This window comes from Rattus norvegicus, chromosome 8 (assembly GCF_021556685.1).
Source record: "Rattus norvegicus strain SHRSP/BbbUtx chromosome 8, alternate assembly SHRSP_T2T, whole genome shotgun sequence".
Lineage (NCBI taxonomy): Eukaryota > Metazoa > Chordata > Mammalia > Rodentia > Muridae > Rattus > Rattus norvegicus.
Genome location: NC_141541.1, coordinates 41,155,361 through 41,168,088, shown reverse-complemented (window position 1 = coordinate 41,168,088; position 12,728 = coordinate 41,155,361). Strand labels below are relative to the sequence as shown.

The 12,728-nt window shown below is 38.5% G+C and overlaps 2 protein-coding genes across 16 annotated transcripts in view; one reads left to right on the top strand and one right to left on the bottom strand.

The window, feature by feature from the left end:
• The window catches only part of LOC148004034 (LINE-1 retrotransposable element ORF2 protein-like), a 151,590-nt gene extending 143,339 nt beyond the window's left edge, over positions 1-8,251 (bottom strand). For 2 of the 15 annotated variants that reach the window (XR_015627138.1, XM_087564021.1), the window contains exon 1: positions 7,944-8,059. The gene's annotated coding sequence lies outside the window, so the exon portion shown is untranslated. Of the gene's footprint in view, positions 1-7,943 lie in introns of all 15 variants that reach the window. The other 13 variants (XR_015627139.1, XR_015627136.1, XR_015627140.1 and 10 more) reach the window with 10 other exon arrangements.
• LOC148004033 (urinary protein 3-like) lies at positions 8,058-11,788 on the top strand. Its single transcript, XM_087564024.1, has 4 exons — positions 8,058-8,331; positions 9,153-9,266; positions 9,692-9,845; positions 11,626-11,788. Exons 1-3 carry the CDS (start codon positions 8,271-8,273, stop codon positions 9,817-9,819), a joined length of 303 nt encoding a protein of 100 aa, XP_087420150.1. The 5' UTR covers positions 8,058-8,270; the 3' UTR covers positions 9,820-9,845; positions 11,626-11,788.
• Positions 11,789-12,728: the final 940 nt, after the last annotated feature.

Here is a 12,728-nt window from a genome sequence, read left to right as displayed (position 1 = left end):
ACAGAATATGAGGAAATTTAAAAAAAAACATCAGATCCTATGATAAAGGCCTATATTCTACAAAACCTTAAAATCAAGATAAAATGGTCAATTTTCTAGACAGTTACCGGGTACCAAAGTTAAATCAGGATCAGATAAAACATCTAAACTGTCCCATAACTCCTAAAGAATTAGAAGCAGTTATTAAAAGTCTCCCAACAACAATATCAAAGAGTCCCATTACCAGATGTGTTTACTAAAGAATTCTAACAGACCTTCTTAGAAGACTTAATATCAATACTGTTCAAACTATTCCACAAAATAGAAACAAAAGGAACACTCCCCAATACTTTCTATGAAGCAGCAATTATAGCATATACTTAAACCACACAAACACCCAACAAAGATAAAGAACATCAGATCATTTACACTTATGAATATGTATGCACCCAGGAGGAGACTAAGGGAGAGAGAGAGAGAGAGAGAGAGAGAGAGAGAGAGAGAGAGAGAGAGAGAGAGAGACAGGAGGGAGAGAGGGAGAGAAGCCGTGGCAGGACAGGATGGCAAGTGATGTTAAGATTCTGCTCTGTGTATTTACAGGTTATCAATGTTCCTAAGGGATGGATAGCACCGGGCATTGTATGTTTAAGTGGGCAATTATATCTTACCAATTGGGTCAAAAAAATGAATATGTATGCACAAATATTGAATAAAATCCTTACAAACTGAAAACCAGAATACATAAAAGTGATCTTCCATCATGATCAATAGGATAAATCCTAGGGAAGCAGGAATGGTTCAATAGATTGAAATCCATCAATATAATCCACTATGTAAACAAATTCAAAGAAAAAAACCATGAACTTCTCATTAGATGCTGAGAATGCATTTGACAAAATTCAACACCCCTTCATGTTAAAGGCTTGGAAAGATCAGGAATTCAAAGACCATGCCTAAACATAATAAATGAAATATTTATCAAACCCATAGCTAACATCAAACTAAATGAAGAGAATTTTGAAGGAATCCTACAAAAATCAAGGCTAGTCAAGGCTGTCCACTCTCTTGCCACTTATTCAATATAGTACTCAAAGTTCTAGCCATAACAATCAGAAAACAAAAGGAGGTCAAATAATACAAGTTGGATAGGAAAAAAATCAAAATATCAATATTTACCGATGATATTATAGTATATTTAAATGACCCCAAAAGTTCCACCAGATATCTACTAAGCCTGATAAACAACTTCAGCAAAGTGGCTGGATATAAAATTAACTCTAGAAAATCAGTACACTTCCTCTACTCCAGGGATAGACAGGCTGAGAGAGAAATTAGGGAAATGACACCTTTCACAATAGTCCCAAATAATATAAAATAACTTGGTGTGATGCTAACCAACCAAGTAAAAGATCTGTATGACAAGAATTTCATTTCTCTGGATAAGAAATTGAAGAAGATCTCAGAAGATGGAGGGATCTTCCAGGCTTATAGGTTAGCAGGATTAATATTGCAAAAGTGACCATCTCGCCCGGAGCAATCTACACAGATTCACTGCAATACCCATCAAAATTCCAAGTCAATTCTTAATAGAGTTAGAAAGAACAATCTGCAAATTTATTTGGTATAAAAATAAATCCAGGATAGAAAAACCTATCCTTAACAATAAAAGAACTTCTGGGGGAGTCATCATCCTTGACCTCAATCTATATCACCGATGAAAACTGCTTGGTATTGGTACAGAGATAGGCAGGTAGATCAATGGAATAGAATTTAAAACCCAGAAATGAACCCAAACAACTTTGGTCCCTTGATCTTTGAAAAAGGAGCCAAAACTATCCCATAGAACAAAGACAGGATTTTCTTTTTTTCTTTTTTTATTAGATATATTTCTTTACTTACATTTCAAATATTATTCCCTTTCCCAGTTCCCTGTCCATAAGCCCACATCGCCATTCTATCCCCCATATGGGTGTTTCCCCCATCTACCTCCATTACCACCCCCTCCCGACATTCCACTGCACTGGGGGTCCAACCTTGGCAGGACCAAGGGCTTCCCCTTCCACTGGTTCCCTAACAAGGCTATTCTCTGCTACATATGCAGTTGGATCCCTGGGTCAGTCCATGTATAGTCTTTCAGCAGTGGTTTAGTGTCAACGAGGGTGCTGAGTGTACTTGGAAGAGAATGGGGAACAAGAGACACAAAAAGGACGCCAAGACAAGAGTCTGATCAAGGCAACAATTTTATTTTTTCCCAAGGCTGAATTTATACCATAACAGGGGTAACAGAGAGAGAGGGGGCAAGTGGGAAATATTTATGCAGGCCAAGGACACAGTATTTGTGTGATCAGCTGATGTCAACAGGATGTTGGTTTTTCAGAAAAGTTACAGGTAATCACATTGGGTATCTTGACATAAGAAGTATTTCTCAGCAAGGTCAGAAATTTATCATATCATTATTCATCCTGACCACCAGGATGTATATTGTTCTGCAGCTGGCTGGGGATTTTCCATGAACCCAGTCGTACATAAATCTAATCATAACAATAACATTAATAATGGAGGGTTTTAATGGCATCGCTCCCAACAGTTTAGTCCCTGTAAGCTCTGGTTGGTTGGCATTGTTGTTATTATGGGGTTGCAAGGCCCTTCAGCTCTTTCAATACTTCCCCTGTCAAGAAGGAGTGGGAGCATCCGCATTTTGGTCATCCTTCTTCTTGAGCTTCCTGTGGTCTGTCAATTTCATCTTGGGTAATTAGAGCTTTTGGTCTAATATCCACTTATCAATGAGTGCATACCGAGTGTGTTTTCCTGTGCTTGGGTTACCTCACTAGGATGATATTTTCTAGTTCATTCCGTTTGCCTATGAATTTCATGAAGTCGTTATTCTTGAAAACTGAATATTACTCCATTGTGTAGATGTACCACTTTTTTTTTAAAATTCATTACTCTGTTGAAGGGCATCTAGGTGCTTTCCAGCTTCTGGTTATTATAAATAAGGATATGATGAACATAGTGGAGCATGTGTCTTTGTTGTATTTTGGAGTATCTCTTGGTTTTATGCCCAGGAGAGGTACAGCTGAGTCCTCAGGTAGTGTAATGTTCAATTTTCTGAGGAACTTCCAGACTGATCTCCAGAGTGGTGTACACCAACAGTGGAGGAGTGTTACTCTTTCTCCACATCCTTGTCAGCATCTGTTGTCACTTGAGCTTTTGCTCTTAGCCATTCTGACTGGTATGAAGTGAAATTGAAAGACTGTTTTGCTCATGGATTGGCAGGATTAATATAGTAAAAATGGCCATCCCTAACTACAGGCCGTATTACAGAGCAGTAGTTATAAAAACTGTAAGGTGTTGGTACAGAAACAGGCAGATAGGTCAGTGGAACAGAATTGAAGACCCAGAAATGAACCCACACACCTATGGTCACTTGATATATGACATAGGAGCTAAAACCATCCAGTTGAAGAAAGATAACATTTTCAACAAATGGTGTTGCTTCAACTGGAGGTGTGCATGTAGAAGACTGTGAATCAATCCATTCTAATCACCATGTACAAAGCTTCGGTCCAAATGGATAAAGGACCTCCAAATCAAACCAGATACACTCAAATTAATAGAAGAAAGAGTGGGGATGAGTCTTGAACACATAGACACTGGGAAAATTTCCTGAAGAAAACACCAATGGCATATTCTCTAAGATCAAGAATAGACAAATGGGACCTCAGAAAACTGCAAAGATTCTTTAAGGCAAAAGACCCTGTCATTATGACAAAACAGCAACCAATAGATTGGGAAAAGATCTTTACCAATCCCACAACAGATAGAGGGCTAATATCCAAAATATACAAAGAACGCAAAAAATTAGACTCCAGGGAACCAAATAACTCCATTAAAATGAGGTACAGAGATAAACAAAACATTCTCAACTGAGGAATATCGAATTGACCAAAAGCACCTAAAGAAATATTCAACATCCTTAGCCATCAGGGATGCAAATCAAAACAACCCTGAGATTCCAATGCTCGCCAGTCAAAATGGCTAAGATAAAAAACTCGGGTGACAGCAGATGCTGGCAAGGATATGGAGCAAGAGGAACACTCCTCTATTGTTGGGGGGATTGCAAACTTGTACAACCACTCTGGAAATCAGTCTGGAGTTTCCTCAGAAAATTGGACATTCCACTACCTGAGGACAGAGCTATAACTCTCTTGGGAAAATAAACAAAGATGCTCCAACATACAACAAAGACACATGCTCCACTATGTTCATAGTAGCCTTATTTATAATAGCCAGAAGCTGGAAAGATAGCATTTTCAACAAATGGTACTGTTTTAACTGTAGGTCAGTATGTTGGAGAATGCAGATCAATTCATTCTTATTTCCATGCACAAAGCATAGGTCCAATTGCATCAAGGACTTCCACATAAAACAAGATACACTCAAACTCATAGAAGTAAAGTGGGGATGAGACGTGAACTCATGGACACTGGGGAAACTTTCCTAAACAGAACACCAATAACTTGTGCTCTAAGATCAAGTATCGATAAATGGGACCGCACAAAATTGCAAACTTTCTGTAAGACAAAGGACACTGTCAATAGGATAAAATGGCAAGTAAAAGACAGGAAAAAGATCTTTACACATCCTACATGTGATAGAGGGCTAATATCAATATATACAAAGAACAAAGGAAGTTAGAATCCCAAGATTCAAATGACTCTATTAAAAGATGTGGTATAGACCCAAACAAAGAATATTCATCTAGGCATATTGAGTGACTGAAAAGTACCTAAATTAATGTTCAACATCCTTAGTCATCATGGAAATTCAAATCAAAACAACCCTGAGAGTCCACCTCATGCCAGTCACAGTGGCTAAGATGAAAAACTCAGGTTACAACAGAGGCTGGTACAGATGTCTAGAAAGAGGAAAACTCCTCCATTGTTGGTAGGATTGTAAGCTATACAACCACTCTGGAAATCAGTCTGGTGTTTCCTCAGAAAATTGGATATAGTACTACCTCAGGACTCAGTTATACCACTCCTTGGCATATATCCAAATGATGTTCCATCATATAACAGGGACACATGATCACCGATGTTCAAAGAAACCTTATTTATAATAGCCAGATGCTGGAAAAAACTCAGAGTCACTTCTACAGAGGAGTGGACATAGAAAATATTGTACATCTATACAATGGAGTACAACTCAGCTATTAAAAGCAACAACTTCATGAAATTCATAGGTAAATGGATGGAATAGAGAATATAATCCTGTGTGAGATAACCCAATCACAAAAGTCACATATGGTATGCACCCACTGATAAGTGGATATTAGCCAAACAGCTCAATTTTCCCAAGATACAGTCCACAGACCATATGAAGCTCAAGAAGGCCTAACATAATATGGATGTTTCACTTTTTCATAAAAGGGGGAAAAAGTATTCCTAGGAGGAGATATGGAGACAAAGATTGTAGTAGAGACTGCAGTAATGGCCATTCAGAGCCTGTCCCACCTGGAGATCCAGCGCTTATATATATACATTCACCAAACCTGGTCAATGTTGCTGATGCCAAGAAGTGCATGCTGACAAGATCATGATATAGCTGTCACCTAAGAGGTTCAGCCAGTGTGACAAGTACAGAGGCAAATGCTAGCATCAAAACATTGAAAAGCGATTAGGGTCCCCATTGGAAGTGTTAGAGAAAGTATTGAAGGAGCTTGCAACCCCATAAGAATAACAATTCGAACCAACCAGAGTTCACAGGGACTAAACCACTACACATGGGCCTGTCCATGTGTATACTGGGTAGTGGTTATCTATCAGAGGATAGTGCATATCTATCAGAGGATGGCCTTGTTGAGCACCAATGGGAGGAGAAGTCCTTGGTTCTGCTAATACTGGATCCATAGTGCTTTTGAATATCAGGGCAGCGAGGCTGGAAGCAGGGGGCTTTGGAGAGGGGAACACCATTATAGAAGTAAGGGGAAGCAGATGGTATAAGGGGCTTATGGATGGGAAATCAGGTAAGGGTTTAACATTTGAAATTTAAATAAAAATATACAATAAATATATAACACTGACTCTAAGTTAGGTTTTTGACAAAGAAATTCTCTCAGGAAAAGACTTGGACAAAGTTCCACTTAGTCCTATACTGTAATCTAATGAGATTTCCGTCTTTATCCAACCTTTCCTTTTGGCACAATCTGCCTCTGTCTCTGTCTCTGTTTCTGTCTCTGTCTCTGTCTCTGTTCCTCTCCCTCTCTGTCTCCATCCCCCTCCCTCTCTCCCTCCCTTTCCCCTTTTCCCCTCTCTCATTGTGCGTGTGTGTTTGCTTGCGGGCACTTGTGTTTGGGTGTTCATAATTCAGATAGATAGATTAAAATTTGAAAATGTATAATGTTTTCTGGAGGGGAGGAAGTTTGGCTATAGCTAAAACCTAATTTCCAGGAGGCCCTCCAAACTGCTTACTCCACCCACCCAAGAGAAATAGAGAAATGCAATCACATATTTTTGATAATCCTGTTACAGTCTTAGTTTACAGAGAAGCATGGGAAGGAAGACAAGCAGAGGCATGAATCATGTTCTAACATTTTCTTTTTGCACATTTTAAAACAGAAAGCCTGTGTTTTCACAATACAAATGTGTAAAAATGGGCTCCTTAAGGGAGTGTCTGTGTAAACTGTATTTAAAATGAATTATTTGAGGATATTATTTCTCAAAAGTGGAACCATATACCTTTAAACATTGTTCACACTACAGTTTACTACAATGTTAAATGTTTAGAAAAATTTCATATAAAACAAAGATGTCAGGAGGATTTATGACTATAAAAATTAAAGGTAAATATGAGAAACTCAATGTAATGTATCATTTGGGTGGTAAAAAATGAAGTTAATTTATAATCTTTCCTATGTTTTCCAACATTTTTTTTTCTGTTACTATGACAAACACTATCACCAAATGCAACTTGAAAGAGGTCAAGGCTTATTTTTCGCTTACATTTCCAGGCCATGGTAATTCTTGAAGGACTTAAGAGCAAGGGCTCAAGAACTGAAACAGAAATCATAGAGGCACATTGTTCTTGTTTGACTTGCTCATTTCTCTCAGATAGATTATTACTGCCTAATGCTGATACTGCATATGTAATACTGTGCCTCAACTGGCCAACAACAACAACTCACAGTCACAATCATAGACTAATAGGATTCAGGCAATTTTTCAATTAATATTCCCTTTACTAGGGTATGCCAGGTTGGCAATAAAGTCTAACTAGGGCATCAGATATGTGTTAAGGAAATCTATTATCTCTTAAGACTTTATCCATGATTCCTGAAGCTTACTGAATCATCAACAGTACAGGAAAACCAGACCCTCAATGAAGGGCTGTTTTCCTTTCTCACACTTTTCCCAAATATCTTTAATTTTCATTTTTTCATATCCTCTATTAGGAGAATGACTCTGGAAGACAAACATAAATGTGCTATTTGTTTTACAACTTTTTTATTTAACTATGAAAGTCATATGTAGGCATATATCCCATTCCCATGAACACAGAAATTTAAGTTTGATATATTAAGTTGAAACAAGTAGTTTTCTTCTACATAGAAATTCAGAGTAGAGTGCATATCATGCTTCCAATGTATTGTCCATCAGATCACAGGATTGAATCTCAGAGCCATGTGTACCTATTTGAAAGTTTTTGTGGCAAGTGCAGCAAGAGATAAAACTTTGAGTACCGAGATGCAGTGATTAAACACAGAAAGATATATAGATTATCAGTTTTTTGGTTTTGAGCATTTGGTTGTTGTTATTAAAAAGAGAATAACATACTTCAATTTAGTATTCTAAAAGGGGAGAGAATATTTGCTTGGATATTCGGAGTCTCAGGCCTTATCTAGAGTTTCAAAAGTCACCAGTGCTCAAGATATAACTTAACATACTTCCACACAAAAAAAGTACCTGAAGGCAATTTTCCTTCTGGCCAGTAGATTGCACTGCAGGTTCCTGAAAAGATCTGGAAGCACCAAGGGAAAGATTATCTCTGACTCGGTTTTTCTTGAATTTAAGTTTTCCCTAAATGCAAGCATTACAGATGATAATTTTAGGACCATAAAGTTAGTAAAAATCTGTGCTCCACTCTGGCTGTATGCTCAGTCCATTTCCTGGTATCCAATTGGCTGTTCATCCTAACCTAGGCTACAATATTAACCTGCCTTCCTAATAAGGGTCCTGTGCACTCTGTCCTCTCCTCTGTTGATTTCTGGTCTGAAGATCAATCACACTGCGATGGGAAAGCATATCTTGTTTCCTCTACTGGGCGTGTCTTTGATGGTGATCTCCCTTCAAGGTAACGTCCTGGCACATGGTAATGGTTGGCACTGATGGGCAGACACACTGATTCTACAGATTAGGGGATGTGAGTAGCATGAAATCAGATAACATTAGAACTGACCCTGCTTCATTCTGATATACATACCCACTTCCTCGCCTTGCTTCAGCTGTGCACACTCAAAGATACTTTCCTGTCCTTCTCTTTATACTTTCTCCTGTTCCATGTCATAATCTCTCTCTCTCTTTCTCCTTTCCACCTCTCTTCATGTCTGTTCTCTGTAGTGCTTAAACATGTTCATTTCCTCAAGTTTACATACAAATTGGCTTATATTTGGATTGTAAGTGGGAAATGATATTCATTACCAGGGTGAAAACAATGAAAATATTGGTTCATCCAATCCAGTATGATAGAATACTAACTTTAAAATGGATTGCCATGAGGATTTCCTGTATCAGAGATGCATTCCCTTGTTGTTTGTGCCTTGAATACAATCCTGCCCAATAATGTCAGACTATTGTCCCTTTCTGCCACCTCTCTCTCTTTTAGATGCTTCAGAATCATCATTCTGTATGGTGCATTAGGGACCCCACATCAGAACTTCTATTTTTCATTCTGATAACTTGGTCTATTCTCATGGTATGAGGTTGCATTGATTTTCCAACATTTCCTTTGAGGAGTCCTGTAGTCACGAACCTTCATGAATGTGTTATCTCAGCATACAGCCAGATCTTTTCTTGGGTATTGCTTATTAATTCACCAGAGCCACTAGCTCAGCTACAATTGGTGCTTGAATTTGGATCCTGAATGAGTGACTTACATTGGCTTTTGTATTTCAGCTTTGCAGTGTTTCCTGTGTAATAGGTACAGTTCTGAAGGGAATTGTGTGACTGGAAGACTTATATGCCAGACTAAACCTGATGAGATTTGTGCCACAGTTGTAATCTATAAAGGTATGTAAGCTCTAGGAGCTCTGAAAGTAATCTTGCTTGCCCTGCAGTGATTAACCCATCACCAGGATACTGATGGCAAGGAGGGAAAAGCCCTTTTGCTTCTCTTAATGGATCCCACCGACCGATAGTCAGACCAACAAACAAATGATGAAAAAATGTTTTGAAAGATGTCTGGTTGATCCTCAGGGAAATTCTGGGTTAATATTGTCTAGTACTGTAGGGATTGGATTCTAAAATTCCATTCAACACTCTTGGAAATGACATCCCACCTGTGGGGTAGATTAATGGTTGAAGGATCATGTCCCAGTGAGCCCACCTCAGTTATGCTTTTATTTCTAAAGTACTTTCCATCTGAGCCTTTACTGACTCAACCACTCTTTCCACTGATATTCACATTTTTGCCTCTTGAATTTGTTCTTCTATAGATGGAAAATTTGACTATGGAAGACAGAAGTGTGCTGAGTGCTTCAGTGGGACTATTGAGCATGGAAGTCGGACAGTAACAACAAACTGCTGCTCAGGCAGCTCTTTCTGCAATAGAGCATATACCTGATACTTAATTGTACTGAAAGATTTTAGGTGAGTCTCTACTGTGCTCCTGTAACCTCATAGCCCTGGTCAGCATGATTTGTTGATGTTTCAAAAGTCCAACAGGCTGGAGTGAAGTTCTCTGCTTCCCACCGGCCCTGGCACTCCCTCATTCTCACATCATGATTTCCTTCCTTTTTCCCCTCTGTCCCTCCAACACAATAGATGCACGGCACAAGTTGCTTGTTCTACTTTTTCTGTACTTATTCAACATACACATTCTGACTGTTTCACACAGCACTGGGCACTGAGCACTGATTTTTGAAAAGTATTGAATATGACAGTCCAGTCCTGAGACCCATCCTCTATGAAGATTCTGTATCTGACAGGGTGGCCAGATAAATATAACTTCCCTGTCTTCAATCTAACCCATACACATAAGAGGATATTTTAGGAAGTGTTTCTTTCCTGTGATTTTAACAAAATGATGTTTGAGAGAAAAAATTTATTAAGCTCATGATTTGAGATAGTTTCTACCTTATAATGTTAGGCTATTTTGGAACAGAGATGTTCAACTCTTGGCCTTATGGAACCAGGGTAAAATAGGAAGGGATGATTACAAGATTCAACCACTATGGGTTTACCCTAAGTGGCTTATATCCACCAAGCAAGATATAGATCTATCAATAATCTATTCAATTTTCAAATTCATTATTATATTACATCAAGAGGTTAGGTCAGATATATCTACCGCATCTCTAGAAATGATCTCACAGGCACAGACAGATTTGAATGTGATATAACAGACATTCTCAGTTCCATGTAGTGACTAGATTCAGATATCACAGACTGAGAGCGCTCCCTTTCCAGAGTTCATTTCCCCAGGGTGGTCACATGCACATGTACTTCTTTATCCTTCAAAAATTTCTAATTTTTTAGATTTATTCCTAATAATTCCATAGATTTTGAAGTCAGTTCTATTTCAATTTTTTCTTTACTTTTCTATTTGTACCAGTACATTTACATTTTTGGACAACCTAAAATGTGCAGACAATATTGTAAACAAATGAAATTTCTAGGAATTCCATGACACTCTGCCAAGAAATAGCTTTGTAATATGTCATACAGGCAAAGGCAGGTACAAGATAGAACAAGGCATATCATTGGAATAGAAGGAAAGATAAGTGGGAGAAGTTTTTTAGAGAGGAGACTGGTGCGAGGCAGGAGAGGAAGTAGCAGAGAGAACATGGAGGCTGATGTTAAGATTCCTCTCTGCATATTTACAGGGTGTTAGGAATATACGTAAGAGATTGATATGTACAGGGCTTTTGATGACTAGGTGGGCAATTTCTTCAATCTTATCAATTTCATCAGAGGTTATGGTATTGTGTGTTCTTTCATATGGTGATTTAACTTCAGAAGAGTATGTGGTGGCTGGTGAAACTAGGCTGCCACAGAATTGGGATATATATTTTGGGCATGGTGCAACCTGCCTTGGAACTAGATGAGTAAAGAGATTATTGACAGTCTCAGAGACAAGTCATCAGCAGTGTGATATGGAATAGAACAAAGCAGGTTAGAGGGTTTGCTGACTGAGATGAGGATATCTACCAGATATCTTGGGGCACTGTGGTGGAGGATGTAGTGTGGAGTAAAAGACAGTATCATTTTTTATAATCTTATAGCAACATAGCTTGCTTACACTATTACATATACAGTATATATTTGTTGCCTTCTAAATTTTTGAATAGGTCATAATAAATTTTTTATATATTGTAAATTTTAAAGTCATATATTTACAAATAGTGATATCATTATAACTTTTTTTCAGTGCTATTTATTGAGTCTTAACCCTGGAGCATGCTGGAAAGAATTGTCTAATGACCATATCTGGAGAATTCACTATGATTTCTACATCATGTTTTCTGACTAAATGTATATCATCATATGTTTTTGCATGATCTGTAATAAATTGAAGGCTTTAAAAATTTTAATTTGAACTATATGCTGTTTAAATTATTTTTTGAAATTAATTTATTTATTTACATCCATACTGTTGCTACTCCTCCCTGTCCCCCCTTTCAGGGTTCTTTACCCTATCCACCCTCTTCTGTATTTCAGAGAAAATGTTCCCCAAACCATGGCATCTCTTACTCTGGGACATCAAGTCTCTACAGGATTAGGTACATCTTCTTCCACTGGGGCCAGGCAAGAGAGTAGGTTTTCTGCTACATATTTTTCAAGATTCTCAGAACAGCACATGTATGGTCTTTGGTTGGTGGTATAGACTCTAGTAGTATCCTGGAGTCCAGGTTAGTTGACATTGTTTCACTTCCTATTGGGGTTGCCATCCCCTATGGCCCCTTAAATCTTTTCCCTAATTCTTCCATAGGGGTTGCTTACCTCAGACCATTGGTTGGCTGTAAGTTTCTCCATATGTCTTAGTCAGGTGGATGTACAACCTATCAGAGGACAACCATGCTAGGCTCCAAAATCACATGTTGCACCAGTCACAGACCAGTCATTCCTTCACTCTTGGGTCCATTTCTGTCCATGCATTTCTCATTGAGAGGAACAATTCTGGGCCACAAATTTGAAAATGGGTTGGTATTCCATCCCTCTACTGGGGGCTCCTTTGAATTACATAAGCTGGACTCTTCAGTATGGACTCTCCATCTCCCTATGTTGTGCATTTAGGCTAGGGTCACCCACATTGATTCCTGGGTGCCTTTCACATCCCAGGTATCTAGAACATTCTAGAGGTTCTTCCCATTCACCCTCCCTACCCCTGGCAGCTATATATTTCCCTTCTTTCTCCTGACCCTCTGGGCTTCTCTGAGCTCTCTCCAATATATGATCATGTGCCCCCCTTTCCACTCAGGTAGTTTTCTCCATCTACCTCCCATGAGTATTGTGTTCCCCTTTCCAAGTGGC

What these genes read in the sequence shown, in the direction of transcription:
- LOC148004033 (XM_087564024.1), top strand. Translation starts at nt 8,271, where the DNA reads ATGGGAAAGCATATCTTGTTTCCTCTACTGGGCGTGTCTTTGATGGTG. An exon ending in GATGGTGATCTCCCTTCAAG is followed by an intron (nt 8,332 to 9,152) that starts GTAACGTCCTGG and finishes TTTGTATTTCAG; the next exon opens with CTTTGCAGTGTTTCCTGTGT. An exon ending in CACAGTTGTAATCTATAAAG is followed by an intron (nt 9,267 to 9,691) that starts GTATGTAAGCTC and finishes GTTCTTCTATAG; the next exon opens with ATGGAAAATTTGACTATGGA.